The sequence below is a fragment of the Epinephelus moara genome, chromosome 5 (assembly GCF_006386435.1).
Source record: "Epinephelus moara isolate mb chromosome 5, YSFRI_EMoa_1.0, whole genome shotgun sequence".
Taxonomy (NCBI): Eukaryota; Metazoa; Chordata; class Actinopteri; order Perciformes; family Serranidae; genus Epinephelus; species Epinephelus moara.
Window position 1 is genome coordinate 6,481,072 of NC_065510.1, and position 16,404 is coordinate 6,497,475.

A 16,404-nucleotide genomic window follows, 5' to 3' on the forward strand; every position below is an offset into this window, starting at 1 on the left:
AATTGCTTTTTTTGTGGGTGTTTTATTTGACACGCACGTAAGGATGACAACGGTCCCGGGTCAAAGGCAAATTGAAGGCCTGTGGTGGAGGAATTGAATTGTCAATATCAATTTCATGGAACAATTTGAAGAGAGGACTGAGAGCTGCTCGGGGTGTGGTGTGGCAGAAATGAGAAGTGACTGGGAGGCTAACTGAGCTGCAAGTCGGGATGGAGGACGAGGAGGAAGAGGAGGAGGAGGAGGACAGGCTATTAGAGACGGGCTAGTTTATCAGCGGCATCCAAAGTTGGCTCCCATTACTCCTCAGTAGATTGGGTCGCAGCATGTCATTGCTTCATTTCTTGTAGGTTATGTTTTCTTCATCTGGCTGAGATAACCTAAAAAGCACAGAGGGGGAATTTATTTGGAAGTGAGATAGAATACTTAAAAAAGAATCCATCCCTCAGCTGTTCTTAGTATCAATTCCCTGTCATTCATGTTGTGGTTAGATAACTTTTCCCTGGGAGGGAATCAAAACTTTGGAAACAAATTAAAAGAGTCGGGCTGTGGTGATGAGATACATAATATTTTATGCTGGATTAGAGCCTAATCCACGGTTAATCCCCTGAGAAAGGTAAATAGCTAAATGTCAGCGAGTATCCTGTTAAAACATGCAAATTACAACAGCCTCCTCTGTTTGCCACTTAGCCCATCTTCCCGTTCTCACCCCTATATAACTGCAGCTATTAAATTTTTATTGTTTCATTATGCACCTCAAAGTTGAAATAATAGAACCGCAGCTGCAAGCTGGCGAACCTTGTAAACAATGACGAAACCAAAGAAAAGCGGTGTTGCTTTCATAGTCCCTGCAATTTCCATTTTTATTGGTGCATCATATGCTAATGTCTCAACGGAAGAGCTGCAATTTATTCTCATACGGGGCTGTTGTTTTCACGAACATGAATAATTACAGAACATAAAAACCCTGGTTTAATTTGAAAAGTCAAAATATATTTCTCTGGGCTTTATTAAGACTTAATGAAATAATCATGGCAGTTAATGGATTTATTACTGTGGTGCATTACCTTGAAGGGATTGGGTAGCATGGGTATTAGATTCATATACCTTTTTTTTTTTTTTACACTGTGCTTTTAGAAATGAGACCTAAACTCAATTAATTCAAAACCATCTGGGGATATGTGAACTGTATTACAATTTTCTGCATACTCTTAATCATTTTGTCACTATCACTATTAATGTTAATACTCTTCCCTCCCCTCCCTCTCTCTCTCCCCCTCCTTACCTATTTCTCTCTCTGTTATATAGGCCTTCTGCCTTTCTCTGGGAAGGAGTATATCCTCATCTGTCTTGTCAAGGCGTACGGTTGTCAGGGGCCATGAGTAGCTGCTGGGATGACAGTCTCCAAAACCCTTTGACGTGGAACACCTAAAATGGGGACAGGACATGCTGCAATGCTGCAAGCTCAGCTCTAATCACCGCGAAGACGCCCTTCCGTTCACCTTTCTCTCTACTTAGATTTGGCCTGCTTGCCCCTGACCTGCAGCCCTTCCTGATTTGAAACTGCTGCTCGCTGCCTCCCTCCCTCCAGCTCCTTTCTTTTCCTCCTTTCTACTGAGGCGATCTCAAACAGTCCTAATCCAAACCATGGCCAGCAGACTCCGTTTGTCCTCCCTGTTTCTCTCCCTCCTGCTCCCTGCACTGTTACTCCTCCACCTGCCCGGCATGGTGAAAGGGGACTGCTGGCTGATAGAGGGGGATAAAGGCTACGTTTGGCTGGCTATCTGCAGTCAGAACCAGCCTCCATACGAGACCATCCCCCAGCACATCAACAGCACGGTCAGTATGAACTTATCTATCTGTAGGCCTTTAATACCACCACAGTAGCCACCTCTATTAAACCATATGCCTTCATGCATTCTGAGCTATGATGGTGTCAGCCACAGAGCGCATGCCATTAATAGTGATAGTGGCTTTTGCAAAGCTGCAAGTGATCTTATGTTCACTCAGTATAATACTTGTGATTTATTATTTGATTGTTATGATTGTGATATGGCCACAACTGAGTATTCCTTATGTAATTTAATCATTTTGAGATTATAAATCTGCATGTTGCATTATTCTTAATCAAATTCACTTCCAAGGTTATATTCAATTGTCCACTGAAGGTGACAATAGCAGCAATAAGAAGCTGTATTATAATTCTAAGTGTACTGAAATTCTTGTGACCCAAAATTAATGGTTTTGTTACTTTTGGACAAAGAGACTAACGTATCATCCACCACAAACCATGGCAAAAGTGCAGAGGTTGCAGTAATGCGCCTGGCCATACTTTAACTGCTGTTGACTTGGCAGCTAAAGGCAAGCACAAATGAGAGAAGACCCGAAACTATTCAGAGTTATCTCAAGTACAACTTAATTTTCTAAAATATATGTAGATGATGGTCCCTGCTCCATCTATCTTTCAGCTAAGGTCTCCTTGGCCTTGAAAATGTTGAAGAATTCTGCTGTTAGCTATTCTAGATCTGCCTTAATTATATCTCCAAGACAAGTTGAATTAGCTAATGTTTTGTGCCAATGCTATTTGTTTATGTAGTGGCCTGCTGTTATATATTACAATACAAGTACTAAGTATTTCAGTTACCATCTGATATGTGTTGCATTAAAACTGAAAAATAATACAGTTGGGTGCTTTAAGAAAGCTGTATATGACATACAGGGCATATCTATGATTTGGTCTGAGCTGTGATTGACTGCACATGGTTCTCAACATGTAAGCGGCTGAGCTGGCAGCTAGCAGCTAACGGTGCTAATAGTGCGACCAGGGTGAGCATTTCGTTTTGTGACAATGCTATTGCGGTAATCAGCATTAACTGCTCATTAATCACTGTGTGAGCACAGTGCAGATTGGTGCCGATTAGTGAGCTAGTGGAATACTCACACAGAGATCCACATGCACTTACGTGCATCAGACTGTATACCATAATAATGACCAGAGAAGCTTCAATTACAACACACAGAGGGAACGTAACTCCATTCTTTGCTGAGGACGCCATTACTCAACTAACCTTTACATATCAAATATTTGTTTGTACCTGCAAAATGCCTGTGTGTTGTACACAGAACTTTTAATGTTAACAAGCAACTACATTCCACTCCTAGTATCAACATTTACCAATTCTAGGTATCTCAGGCGGGATGCTCAGCTGCCTGCAAACAGGCTGGGATTAACTAAACGAATTTTGACCAGATGTATAATTGGGAAAATACTCATTAGGTAACAAACTTGTATGTTTCAAAGTGCAATATGCTCTAGGCAGCTATTTTGACAAAGAGTTAGGTCTTCCTCTATGGCTACCAAAGGGTGCAATGTATCATCTCAAAATCATCTGCTTTCTCGTCTTCCATAGGTTCATGACCTGAGGCTGAATGAGAACAAACTTAAGGCTGTGCTTTTTACCTCCATGTACCGCTTCACAAACCTTACCGACCTCAATCTTACCAAGAACGAGATCAGCTACATTGAAGATGGGGCCTTTGCTGGACAGGCAAACCTACAGGTCTGCATCCAAGAACACAACTCTGTTTTTTATATATTTGTTTATTTCTAATTTAAAGTTTCACAAAACTCCAGTTTCCAAGTTTGTACAGTTACAGAAATCTGACTGAGTGATGAGTCTAGTCTTCATAATGCATATCCTACTAAAGGAAATTGAAAGAGAATACCTTAAAAGACATGCAGCAAAATTTTAACGATTAGTTTTGTTGTGTCATGTTTTATTAAAAATTTCAAGGGGTTACTCTTTCTTTTTGTCTCAGGTTCTCCAGCTCGGCTACAACAAGCTGACTAACCTGACTGAGGGCATGTTGAGAGGTCTGGGTCGAATGCAGTGCCTCTTCTTGCAGCACAACCTTATTGAGGTCATTGCCACCAATGCCTTCTGGGAGTGCCCCAGCCTCAGCAGCCTGGACTTATCTTCCAATAAGTTGTCCCGTCTTGACCCATCTACCTTCACTGTCCTCACCAGGCTGATGGTATGTGAACTAGCAGGAAACCCCTTCCACTGTGGCTGTGAGCTCTACAGCTTTCTTACCTGGTTGGACTCTTTTAACAATGTCACCCACACCTACGACCGCCTTCAGTGTGAAACCCCTCTGGAAATGACTGGTTATCCACTTTTGAGCCCGCTGCCCGGACATGGAAGAAATGCCCGTTACACTCTTTTATCCATGTGTCGCGATGGTGTGATAATTCCAGGGATGACCTCCCAGACACCAGATCAAGATGGTTCAGGCATGGGTTTGGACAACCCAGATCAAGGTCTGTACCATCAACCAACCATCTCGTCCACAGCTGACCCCACCTACAGCCATCAGATTTCCATGAAGCTTCAAACTGTCTCCCTCTACACCGCTTCTCTAGTTGTGCAGATACCACGACCATTCAGTAAGATGTACATCCTCTCCCAGTACAACAACTCTTGTGTTGAGGATATCAAGCCCCTTAAAATGACGAGGGAGACAGTCAAATTCGACCAACTAAAACCACACACGAACTACACTTATTGTGTGGCTTCTTTGATCAAATCTCAGCGCTACAACCACACCTGCCTGTCCTTTACCACAAGAGCTGTGGAGCCAGGAGACCAGCGAGCCAAACCATCCACAACTACCCACTACATCATGACCATCTTGGGATGTCTGTTTGGCATGGTCATTGTGCTTGGATTGGTCTATTACTGTCTCAGACGGCGACGCATCCAGGAAGAGAAGCAGAAAGCCATAAGCGTGAAGAAAACTATTTTGGAGATGAGGTACTAGACAGTTTTTAATATTTGTTACAACCTTATCGCCAGGAAGAAATGCTGGCATTCTGTGTTGCTGCAAACCACAGATACGTTCCATTTGCATCTTATTATTTAGCAGATTCACTGAAACTTTATTTTTCAACAAAGCTGTGGTTAACGTGTGGTTAGGTCCACATGCAGAAATCACTTCGTTGTAGTTAGAAAAGATCATGTTTTGGCCTAAAATACCCAGGTTGAAGTGGAAGTCTTGAGAGCCAAATTGAAAACCTTTTTTTATAACAATGAATTGTTGAAGAGCCACTTCAAAGACAGTGACTGCATCTGACATGTTCAGCCGCAACAGAAATGACAACTACGGTATCTCTTGGGTAAAATTTATTTCTTTGGAACAATTTATGCTAACGCCATCAGTCCATTAGTTGTTTTGCTGCATTGCTTTTTGATATGAAATCCTGAAAAGCCTCATTTATTCTAACTACAAACAGTTTCCCCCAAACCACACTCTTTATCGAAGGCCATGCTATTTTTCATAGTAGCTTTGAGCTTTAATTAAAACAGCAAGGATTCTGTCACCCCATGGCATCACTGAGAGGACATATTAAATCTAATTAACTTTTAAAACGTAGTAGGTCCAACAAAATTTTGCACTAATGCTTTTTAGGATAATGTGCAAAATGTTGTACACAAAAATGAGATGAGATAATGAAACTATGATTTGTGTTAAAGAGAATGTGTCCCTCTTCAGGTATGGCCCAGAGGCTGCTGCAGCAGTGGCCAATGACCCAGGTGCCATGCAGCGTCTCCAGGAGCAGGCTCATCACCAGCACCACCATTCAGGAGGAGCAGGAGGCAAGCTGCCCCAGTCTGCCTCCTCTAGCACAGGCATGCTCCACGGCTCAGCCAACACTAGTTCTTCCCGCCTCTCCACCTTGCCGCAGGTGGAAAAAATGGCTACTGCCTTCTCTGAGGCAATGGGTGGCAAGGGCAACTACATGGATGTGAGGACGGCGGGAGTGGTGGGGGAAGGCAGGGAGGGAGGGGTGGGAGCTGGAGGAGCGGTGATAGGAGGGGACGTAGTTGTGGATATGCGAGGTGGGGCTGAGAATGGGACAGAGGCTGGGGAGGATTCAGATGATGATGGCCGTGGCTCAGCATCAGAGATCTCCACCATCGCCAAGGAGGTGGACAAGGTGAACCAGATCATCAACAACTGCATTGATGCCCTGAAGCTGGATGCCTCCGCTAATGTTGTAACCACAGCTGACAATGGCAACTCTGTGTCCTCCGCCCAGCCTCCAGCTTGCATTGCGTCCCTTCCCCGTAATCTCCTGCCTCTCTCTCCAGGCCACCCTGGAGATCAGATCATGGCCTCCTCTCCAAAGGTGCATCCAAAGTCTCACCCCCAGCCTCATCCTCAGCCACATCCTCAGCCACATCCTCAGCCTCATCCTCATCCTCAGCTACATCAGCCACCTCACCCTCCTTCCATGGCCCCAGTGCCCCTGGTAATGCCCCTATCTGAGCGGCCGGGCATTAGTGGTGGGGGGTTCCTGTCCCCTCCTTACCGTGACCCACCCCCAGCTAATGCAGTGCGGCCCCTCCAGAGGCAGTTGAGTGCCGACACTGCTGTGGTGAAGAACCGTTGTGGTGCCCCTGCTGCAGGATCTGTCAAAAGCAACAGGGTGTACAGTGTGGATATTCCTGAGCAGCGCAGTGATCCTCCCAAGTACCCAACAGAAAAGAGTAGCCCTGTGGGTTGTAGTGGAGGTGGTGGAAGTGGAGGAGGTGGTGGAGTGGGGGGCTGCAACGGGAATGGGATGGGAAACATAAATGGTGGCGGGGTGAGTGTGAATGGGGGCGGAATGGGATGTAATAATGGAAGTGGGGGTGGAGGTGGAGGTGGGGGTGCAGTGGTTGGCCCCGGACAGCAGCAGCACCACTTGGAAGTTCAACCAGACTACCACAGCTCTGAGCACCGCCACTCCTTTCCTGCACTCTACTATGAGGGCGGCAACGACTCTCCCTCTCCGGCCCAAAAGGCCTCATTCCTCAAGCCACTGGGCCGCACCAAGAGGGATGCCACAGCCACCTACTCCCAGCTCTCACCCTCTCGCCACCACAACTACAACTCTGGCTACTCCTCCAGTCCAGAGTATTCATCTGAGAGCACACTGCGGATCTGGGAGCGATTCCGGCCTTACAAGAAAAGCCCCAGAGAGGAAGCATCTTATATAGCGGCAGGCCATGCCCTACGGAAGAAGGTGCAGTTTGCCAAGGACGAGGACCTTCACGACATTTTGGACTACTGGAAGGGGGTTTCAGCCCAGCAGAAGCTGTGAGCCAATGAAGCTAAGTTGAATGCTGTAAGGGAGATTGTGAGGTTGGATGCCAACAGCAGACTAATAAAGGGGAATGGATGTTAATGTAGCAAGACGGATGATGAAGTTTCCTCTGAGCTGTCCAGTGACATGGGTCAATCCCCTGCTGGATTCAGAGTTGATTGGGTGATTTTTCTTTGGATCTGATTCTATGATAATCCATTGCCTTTTTAAGAGGTTGTTTCTGAGGTTGGCTGTTTTCACCACAATACTGAGTGATAATTGACCAGAATCAAGCTGACCAGACTACCTCATGCTGGGCACTTTGGTCCTCGCAGGCTTCTATAGACCCGCTGAATCCCCACTAATGAGCAAAGAAAAGGTGGTAACAAGCAAATGTCTTCTACCTCATTACTGGTACACTGTAGCTCAACTATCTCACCAGAAGCAGCCCCATTCATGACTTAAGCCCCCCAGTCCCCCACCCCTTCTAATCCCATCAAACCACCATTCACAAAACAATCATTCCACTGCACCGCCACCACCTGCTCTCCTATAGAAGCATCATTTAGGGAGATAATGAGAGAGGGAGCAGGATGAGGAATTAGGTGCGTTTGTTTTAGAGTAGCCTGAATCTCCCTCTTTGGGGGAGGACATTAAGTGATACTTATCGGCCTAATTGTTCTTCCTGGCAATTAGCCAGTGTAAGAATAGGTCGGGGAGGCTGTGTGTTCAGCATGCTTATCGATTCGAAACACCTAACTACATATGTTCAACAGAGTGTGGGCACGCATATAGTTTGTGCATGCTCGTGTGAGTGATTGTGTGTGTGGGTGGAAGAATACGTTCGGGGCAGAGTTATCCATTATTCTCAGTTTCCTCTACGGTAGCAAAGTGGATAGCTTAGTGGAGATGCTTTGCATATAGATAACAGTCAAGTTGGGGAGTTGTGTATGTGTGTGTACATGAATGTGTTTGGCCCAGCCTGCCTGTCTATCTAGATAGAGTGCAGTAAACCCCTTCAAGACCTGCAGGCATTTTGTCTGCTAGCCCATTTCTTATTTACAGGTGTAGCATATTTCTTTTGATAAGGGAAGCTATGAGGTAGGAAATTTACATTTCAATAGTGCAAGTCATGAAGAAATTACTTTAGGGTGGGTTGTGCAGGTTGGCAAGACAGGTGTTAGCTCCTATATTAAAGAACCCGGTAATCACATTTAGGAATAGAGGCAGACTGAGAGCAGGTTAGAGGTTTGCTGCATCTCATTTTGAGCATGCTGGCGTTAAAGGGACGAGATAGGGTCCTTGTATCAGCTCAAGGCGAGGCTGCATACAAACTTGAAAGATATCAAATGCTCCCTGCACTACACAGAGAGATACAATGGATGGTAGGAGACTACCAGAAGGCTCAAGGGATGTACTCTGCCTCAGACTGGATGACTCTCCACTCAGTACATATGACCCTGCTTTGCTCTGGGCGGGAGCTTGCTATGGACCAAAGTGCCCTTCAGAGGTATGATATCACAAGTTTCTATTACATTTTTATCTGCTTTTCCTTTCCCATATGGAGAATAACATAGTTGCAAGGAGCAAGAATGTGTAACTGCTTTGGTTTAAGTTGTTTTTTTTGTTTTTTTTAAGATTTGGGTTTGACTGTACGAGTGTTAAATGAAATCTGTTGAAACAAATAGGAGCAAGGCTTGGTATTATTACACACCAAACAAGAGACTTTGATATGAGACAGATCTTTTTCTCAGTTGCATTTGTACACAGAGGCACAAATGCTGATGATTCTAACCGTAGGAACGTTTTAGATATTCAAAACACAAGTGCTTCTCATCCATATGAATTATCTTTATGCACTCCCTCTGCATCAGAATCCATGCTGTCAAAATATTAATTTCAGCCAGCCGTCCGTGTCTTTTTCTGCCCACTCTTCCTATCCTCACCACTGCCACCCTGACCTCTTCCTCTGCTGTGATACATCTCAATTGAAAAAGGTATAAATTCTGTTTTAAAATGTCTAATTAATTCAATCTCCCCCGTGTTTTTTTCCCCTGCCCGCCACCTCTGTCCAACTTAATGGGGTAAATTAATGAGTAATTTGCGGAGGTTGATGTCGTACCATCGTCTGAGGTCAAAAGAGCGTGCTGATATTATTAACTCTGCCAGACTGGGAGCCTGATTGAAATTAATGACGGCTGCCTTCGTCTGCCTATCTTTCTTTCTGTCCCTGCCTCTCATCAGATGCTTAACCATGTTCCACCTCTCTGTTGCCTCTAACTCGCGCAGACAGGGATTGTCCTCAGACAAACAGTCTAAAAAAACTAAGGTCAGATTTATGCTTCACCATGACAGTGCAGGTTATGAGTAAGCCAAGGTGAGCTGGAGTGGAAGCTAACCTCCTGGGCGTTATTCTTTCTCTTCTGAGTCAGATTGGTAAGGAAGGGCCGGTGTTTCAGGCCTGGAAGTAATGCATTTCTATTTGATTTTCCACTGGGCTAACTCTGATGTATCATCGTTTTGACAGGGCTTGAATTCACCCGCTGTTCGAGGTGTGAGTTTGATGGGGAAAGTGAAAGCGAAGGGTGGCTTTTACCCTTTGACCTATAAAGACCTGTCTATAGAATGGGCTCTATTTAGAAGGTCAGGAGATAAATCTGTTGTGAAGTAACAGCAGATTATGTTCATATGCATAAATAGCATGCTTTACTGGAGTTTTTATCTAGGCCTAGTAGTGGCAGAAATCTCAAACAGATATCTAGAAATCTGGGAAAATCAAATGAAAACTATCTGAACAACTAGCTACCTTGAGGGGTAGATGAGAAAATATGTTTTATGATTTGGGTGAACCACCCATTTAATTATGCTGCAGTAATCTACCCACTGTTTTTGCTTTTGATGTTCCATTGTGTTTCATATGAATAATGACTTTCCCTCTGACCTCTCTGTCATCTGTGGCAGCCAATCCAATAGACCCACTAGCGTTCACAATGGGATGTCAAAGGCGTGCCATTACTCTGCTATCAGATCAATAGAACTTAATTTGGGCTGGTGGGACCAAATAAAAAACAGAGCAAATTCCCTTGGGCACTCAGTTGGACAGCTCCCATTTTTATAAAGAGCCCAGTTTTCTATTTTGGCCCATTGTTCAAATTCCACTGGCAGCTTGCCTACGTGTTAGGTCTAAGGAATCACCAATCAATTAGTTTTAGATTAGTACCACAGGCTACGGAGAGGTGGAAGCTTTTTAAAAAATAATGGCTTCATTTGGAAGAATGGGGGGAATCGAGCTGAGGTTACCTGCATATACCCCGAAGGCCTTTCCCTAGATGTACGGAATAACATTAGCTCAGTTATTCATAAGCACAGTGTGTCCGATTGTCATAATTCGCTGGAGGTCATTAGTCATTTCTGTCCAATAGTCCAGTGTTCCTATATGAGCCCTTGTACTTTTGTTTAAATATATATACTAACTCTTTAATTTACTTGTTCTCCAAACAGCCTTGATTCTGCTCTGCCCAGTTTGTTTAAAGGCATCACTACTTTAGCACAATTAATTTCGAACATAGAGCCAAGCCTTGCTCCTCTTCCTCAATTAATATTTTTCCTGTCTTTCCTTAAGTATGTATTCATCCACAGAGGCTTTTTCATTTGATAGCAAGGGTTTTCCTCCCTTACAATGAAGGGTGTCTGACTCCAGTCCTCAGGGGCCAGAGTCCACAGATTGAGACTGATAGATGTACAGATACTGTACCTTAGGGTTTTCCTGTGTGGCTCTGTTCAGTCTGGCCAATTAACAACAATGATGAATCCGTGTGAAGGAATCTGTGACAGTCCCAGACTTCCAAAAGAAAACATAACAGGGAAAAATTGAGACTGAACAACTTGTGGCAGTCTCTGAGGAGTAGAGTCAAACCCTCTCTGTCCAGAGCTGTGAATCCCAGAAGTACATTGGAACTGGTAATCAGGCATGGTGTCTGCTCCAAACGAAATAATAAGATCATTCACTGGGCCTCGTTTTCCCAAGTCGGGGTCATAGAGAGTCTAAGTGCAGAGAAATTTAAGTTAACGTCAAGATTATGGTGTTTCTGATTAACGGGTACTTTGGGCAGAACAGCTCTGGTGTATAGGCAACACGCATTTTATTAATCTAAGAACTAGTGTAGATGGTTTCTATACGCCTCCAACGAATTCATGGGGGTTTTACTGTGTTCTACACAATATTGCTGGCTGCCTCGGGGACTCCTTGCTACACAATTGTGGTTTCTCATTTCAGTTTTCTAAGTTTTTGAAGTTTGGGCTTATTGAAAAACACAAATTAATAGTCATGGAAAATCATGAACAGCCCTCTCCATTGCCTCCCTTTGGAGTTGTTGTTGCTCTCAATGCGAACCTCTGGCAGAGAAGCTATAGACTTGCAATGGTTCCCTGGGAATGGCAGTGGGGTTTCTACGCTCCTGTTTAATTAAACTCTTGAATCCATATGATAAGGTCTGCAGAGGTGGAAATATGGACTTTGTTTTAATGCCATAAACATTAAAACATTGTACGGATAGAGGCTAGTTTCACACCTGCAGGAGTAAACCCAGAAGCATTCCTCTTCCTGTCCCCTTATGCCCCCTCCTCCTTCACCATTAAAAAAAAGTTAATGGTACATTGAAGCGGGGCTGTGAACACAACTTTTTGTCACTTCCCTTGGAGTTTAATATCAGTGCGGATAGTGGCAGTCTTGGGACAGGAGTAATGCGATAAAGAGAATCCAGAAAATGTCCCTAGGATTTAATCTCCAACTTTGCCCTGGTGCATTTATCTCCCCTTACAAAATTGTGCATTCTGCGAAACAGAATAATATATTTATGTTGTAAACATGTAAGATATAATATCTTTTTACATCAGATACATTTCAGGAGCTGCAGTTTGGTGCAATTTGAAGATAAGTATTTTTGTGCTATTGTGTAACAGGGTGGGGCGGTCCTGCTTTCCACTGTAGGGCTAAACAGGACTAGCCAGGGCTTAATTAATGGTTCATTACAGCTACTTTTACATTTAACAGTCACTCACATCCTGCTGATCTTAAAGTTAAAGCAATTTTGTAGTTTAAGTTGTATACTTTACTTTTTCTTATACATTATAAACACAATGATAATGCAGTTTTGAACATGTTAATCCAATTATGGTAAAGAACCGGTCACGACAAATCAGTATCCTCACCTTTTAGCGGTGTGGCAGTGCCATGGACATTTTACTCAAATGGAGTTTTAAAGTGGAAATGAAACACTGAACAGTATAACTGTGGTTTGTTTGATTTAGACAAGATATGGAACTGCAATTAAACTTGGTATTCATCTAGATTAGCCAGAAAACTAGATAGCATTGACTTCTTTGCCAGCAGGGTGCAGCCATCTTTCAACAAGCTAGTTGGTGACATCGCAAGAACAGTTTAACAGTTTAAAACCCAATTGCTAATGCTTTTTTAACCAATAAGGCCAAGTAAAGTGGTGAGACCTGGTCCCATGGAGTCGGGCAACGGCGGCGAAAGTGAAAGGATGTCTGAACTTTAAAGTCAGTGCATTGGGTGATGCATGACTGCATTCTTTGGAAGGTTGCTGTACAGCTGACAAGCAGCACAAAAAACTTCTCCACATGACGTATGTGCTCTACCATTGTCTTTATGAAGATGTCGGACCAAAACAACAGTGTGAGATGCTCATAACAGCAGCTGACACATCTAGCCTATCCCAGCAGATATGTGCACATCTCAAGTCAAACGCAGGCATCCCCTGCATACTGAAGCATCAGTTAATTAAATAACGATATGACTCATCATCAGAAGAGCTGTCAGGGTCACTTGGGAGCTTCCTCCTCAGTGAAAAATATTACTTAAAATGTCATGCTTGTTGACGATGTTAGCTTCGCCTTAGATCAGAAACCAAAAGTTTTACTGTTTACACTTCACCAATTTTGTAATGCCTCCTCTCCAAATTAGATTAAAGTAATCCCAAACTCCAATTCTTGCATCAAAACATCAAGTAAGGTGGACTTACACCAGGACCCACCTCTAAAACGCCACTGCCAAAAAGTGACCTCCTGTACTTCTGTCACCTACTCTACTTAAAATATCTCATACACTGGTCATTATTGTCAGACGACAAACCGGTCATCAAGGGAGAAAACAAGTTTTACCGTACCAAGTTTACCAAGCCTACCTCAACAACTCTTACTGGTGGACAAAAGAACAGAGACAAAAATTTCCTGTTGGGTCACCAACAGCTTGTTGAAAGATGGGCCTGCCCTACTGGTGAACAAGTCAGTGTTTCATCTTTACTTTAAGATTGAGTCAAGCAAACTGCTGTACTTTGGAAGATTAGGCCATGGGCTAAGGGACACATGATGCAGAGGTACATGTGTGGGTACTTTTTACACTTTGATTTAGATTGTAACCACTATGAAACTCTGCTGCACATGTAAGTGACGTATTTGTATCTTACTGAAAGCTACACACTAACCCCTATAAGACCAGCTAAGTTTATCTTGGCCCCGGCTAGCTCTACTGGCACTAAAGAGGAAGCAGGACTGCGGTTAAACTGCAAACAATACTGTCTGTCTGCTGTTGAGGTTGAGCTGTTAATCCGTCGATTCATTTGCGGGTTGATCATTCTGACTCATCGTCGACCGAATGACAAAGACTGACCAAGGGAGTTCCCTTGTGAATCCAACATACAACAGAAGTGGAGGAGTTTCTACCGGAGGCCAACTGTGACAAACACACACTCACACAACCGCACACGCACAGATACTAATGTAGAGAATCAATGAATATACTGTACGTGTTTGAATAGATTAGTTACACTATTATGGACATGAAATGTGAGAACACATACAACCTTCCCACGCATAACTGAGTATACATAACACACACAAACACACACACACCTATACACACAAACACCTTCCCACACACACAAAACATACCATATTCACACCTGCCCACATAAAATATGGACTGAATATTTCTATCCACGTTTACAGACACAAATGGTCTTAAAAAGTGCCAAAATGGCGAGTTTTATGTGCAGGCGGAGTGGAACCAAACATCTGTAGAAATGAACTTAGTGTCTTTAAAGTGTCATTTCTTTTGTTGTTGTTTTCATTGTTATGTATTTACTTCTCTGTATAATTCATGCATTATTTTTCTCAACTGTATTTTCAGTGTTAAAGTTCTCATGATCTGTTCTAATCTGTTATCTTTGTGTGGAATGAGATTGCTTATTGTGAATGTCATATTTGGAGTTCTCATGGGTCCTTCTGATCTGTCTGGCTTTACAGTTACAACTCGGGGTAGTCACACATGTTCAATTACATATTACAATTTCCCCACAACCGTAGAAGCCCTTTGCTTTGCAAACACCTCCTTCAAGGCGATACAATGATTTACTGAGAGCACAATTTTTAACCGACTAATAGGAGCGTATTTATATGTGAATATTTAGAATTAGATTCAGATTTTGGTCAGCTAGAATTTTGTAGGTTTTCTTTTGGTCTTCAGCTTTATGGATACAGGCACATCTACACACACACACACACACACTGGGAGCTGTGTTGAGAAGCTGATAATATGCCTGTCACCACTGGCCTTTTCAAGGACCCTGTTTTTCAGGAGAGGCAGGGAGAAGGAAAAAAAAAAGACAGCGGGAGAGTTTGAGTGTCTTTTTGGAAGATTGAACTGGCTCTGCTGTAAGACTTAGTATGATCTGATGCATTTATGTATGTGTGTGTGATTGTTTCTCAGTGCTTGTGTACTTTCCCGTGTGTGCGACAGTGTGCACGCGCATTTTATTTGCTTTCAAATAACCTGTGGTGTCTGACAGTGCAGCTCTGCATGAGTGCATTCTCAACATGAGACCCGGTAGCATTCATAATGGTATGAGTGTGTGTGTGTGTGTGTGTGTGTGTGTGTGTGTGTTTGTGTTTGAGGGATTTGTTATGAAGGTCCGTTCTGTCGTGGGAGTGACGGCTGAGGCTGCGTATCTGAAGCATTTTCAATTAATCTGCCTTTCAGTCTGCGGGGCTCTCCAATGAGGCTGTGCTCATTCACTTGCTTGCTGTCACTCTCTGACACACACACACATACACACACTTTTTCTCTTGCTCTGTCACACAAGCATGGCTTGTAATTGCATGCTGCCCTTTTCATACACACATTTCATTGGCACACACTCCCATACCCAGAACGCAAACAATCAGCCATACACAAGGATTTCATGTCTGACACGAGCACTGATTGTAATTACACACTGCCACGCCTGCACACACACATTGTTCACCAACACAAGAATCTCTCATCCTATAATTTCAGACTTATTCATGCATGCACCACCTCCCCCCTAACACATCACCGTCATCCCTTCATCCTCTCAGTTGAGTGAACTCCCTTTCTTCCTTTTTCTGTAATGCTTTTACTCCTGACCATCCTGCCCCTTGTTGCCTGATTAGCATTAGCGCAGCAGGTCTGCTTGCACTTTGACAACTAGCGTGGCGTGCTAGTTGCCCCAGCTCCTGCCCTGCAGCGGGGGGCAGAAGCAAAATAATTGTCTGACAGACCCCACACAAAACTGGGTGAAGTAAAGGGGAGGCTCCACCACAGCTGTTTACCGACTTTTGGTTCAGAGAGTCAAGAGAAAAAGAGGAGAGGTAGAGAATGAAGAAGACAAGTGACGAAAAGTATGGTGACACAAGAGAGAAAAACTTAAAAGAAAAGAGAGTTTAGAAAAGCTTATCTGGCACAAGTCCACAAAGTAAACTGTGGTGTCTGCGCTACTAGATGCTTCACAGGTCATCTTAATCTCCCACTGTTAAATCCCTTTGTGTGAGTGACCTTGACACACAGCACTGCAAGACAGGCACAATTGTACATAGAGTCTGCAGTTTGACTGGCTTGTTGGGGGTCAGAAATATCCTTGAGCAAGGCACTGAGGCTGAAAACGTCTCTGATGCACCTGCACATCAGTTGGACTGTTGCTGCAGCTCCCAGATATGAATTCACTTCCCCCCAAAAAAGATAAGACTGGTGTGATTATATTTCTGTTGTCAGTAAATTCCATGATAAGACCAAACCAACCATGTGCTACTCCGTCTCTAAACACTTTTCAATTTCTGTCTATGGCTGAAGCCCATTGGCTCCAGTGATATTAATCCATGTTATAAATAGTCTGCATAGTTTTATGTTTTTTAAAAAAGACTCAGGTATTTCTTAAAACAGCTGGGCACTGTAATGAAAG

The 16,404-nt window shown here is 43.6% G+C and overlaps 1 protein-coding gene across 1 annotated transcript; it reads left to right on the plus strand.

Annotated features, from left to right (window-relative positions):
* The first annotated feature begins 1,644 nt into the window (after positions 1-1,644).
* On the plus strand, positions 1,645-7,144 carry LOC126390461 (protein phosphatase 1 regulatory subunit 29-like). The gene is made up of 4 exons (XM_050044779.1): positions 1,645-1,836; positions 3,408-3,557; positions 3,817-4,811; positions 5,551-7,144. Exons 1-4 carry the CDS (start codon positions 1,645-1,647, stop codon positions 7,142-7,144), a joined length of 2,931 nt encoding a protein of 976 aa, XP_049900736.1.
* Positions 7,145-16,404: the final 9,260 nt, after the last annotated feature.

Bases quoted from the DNA above. Each gene is read 5' to 3' on its own strand.
- LOC126390461 (XM_050044779.1), top strand. From the start codon at position 1,645: ATGGCCAGCAGACTCCGTTTGTCCTCCCTGTTTCTCTCCCTCCTGCTC. The intron at 1,837-3,407 runs GTCAGTATGAAC...CGTCTTCCATAG, and splicing joins CCCAGCACATCAACAGCACG to GTTCATGACCTGAGGCTGAA. The intron at 3,558-3,816 runs GTCTGCATCCAA...TTTTTGTCTCAG, and splicing joins CTGGACAGGCAAACCTACAG to GTTCTCCAGCTCGGCTACAA.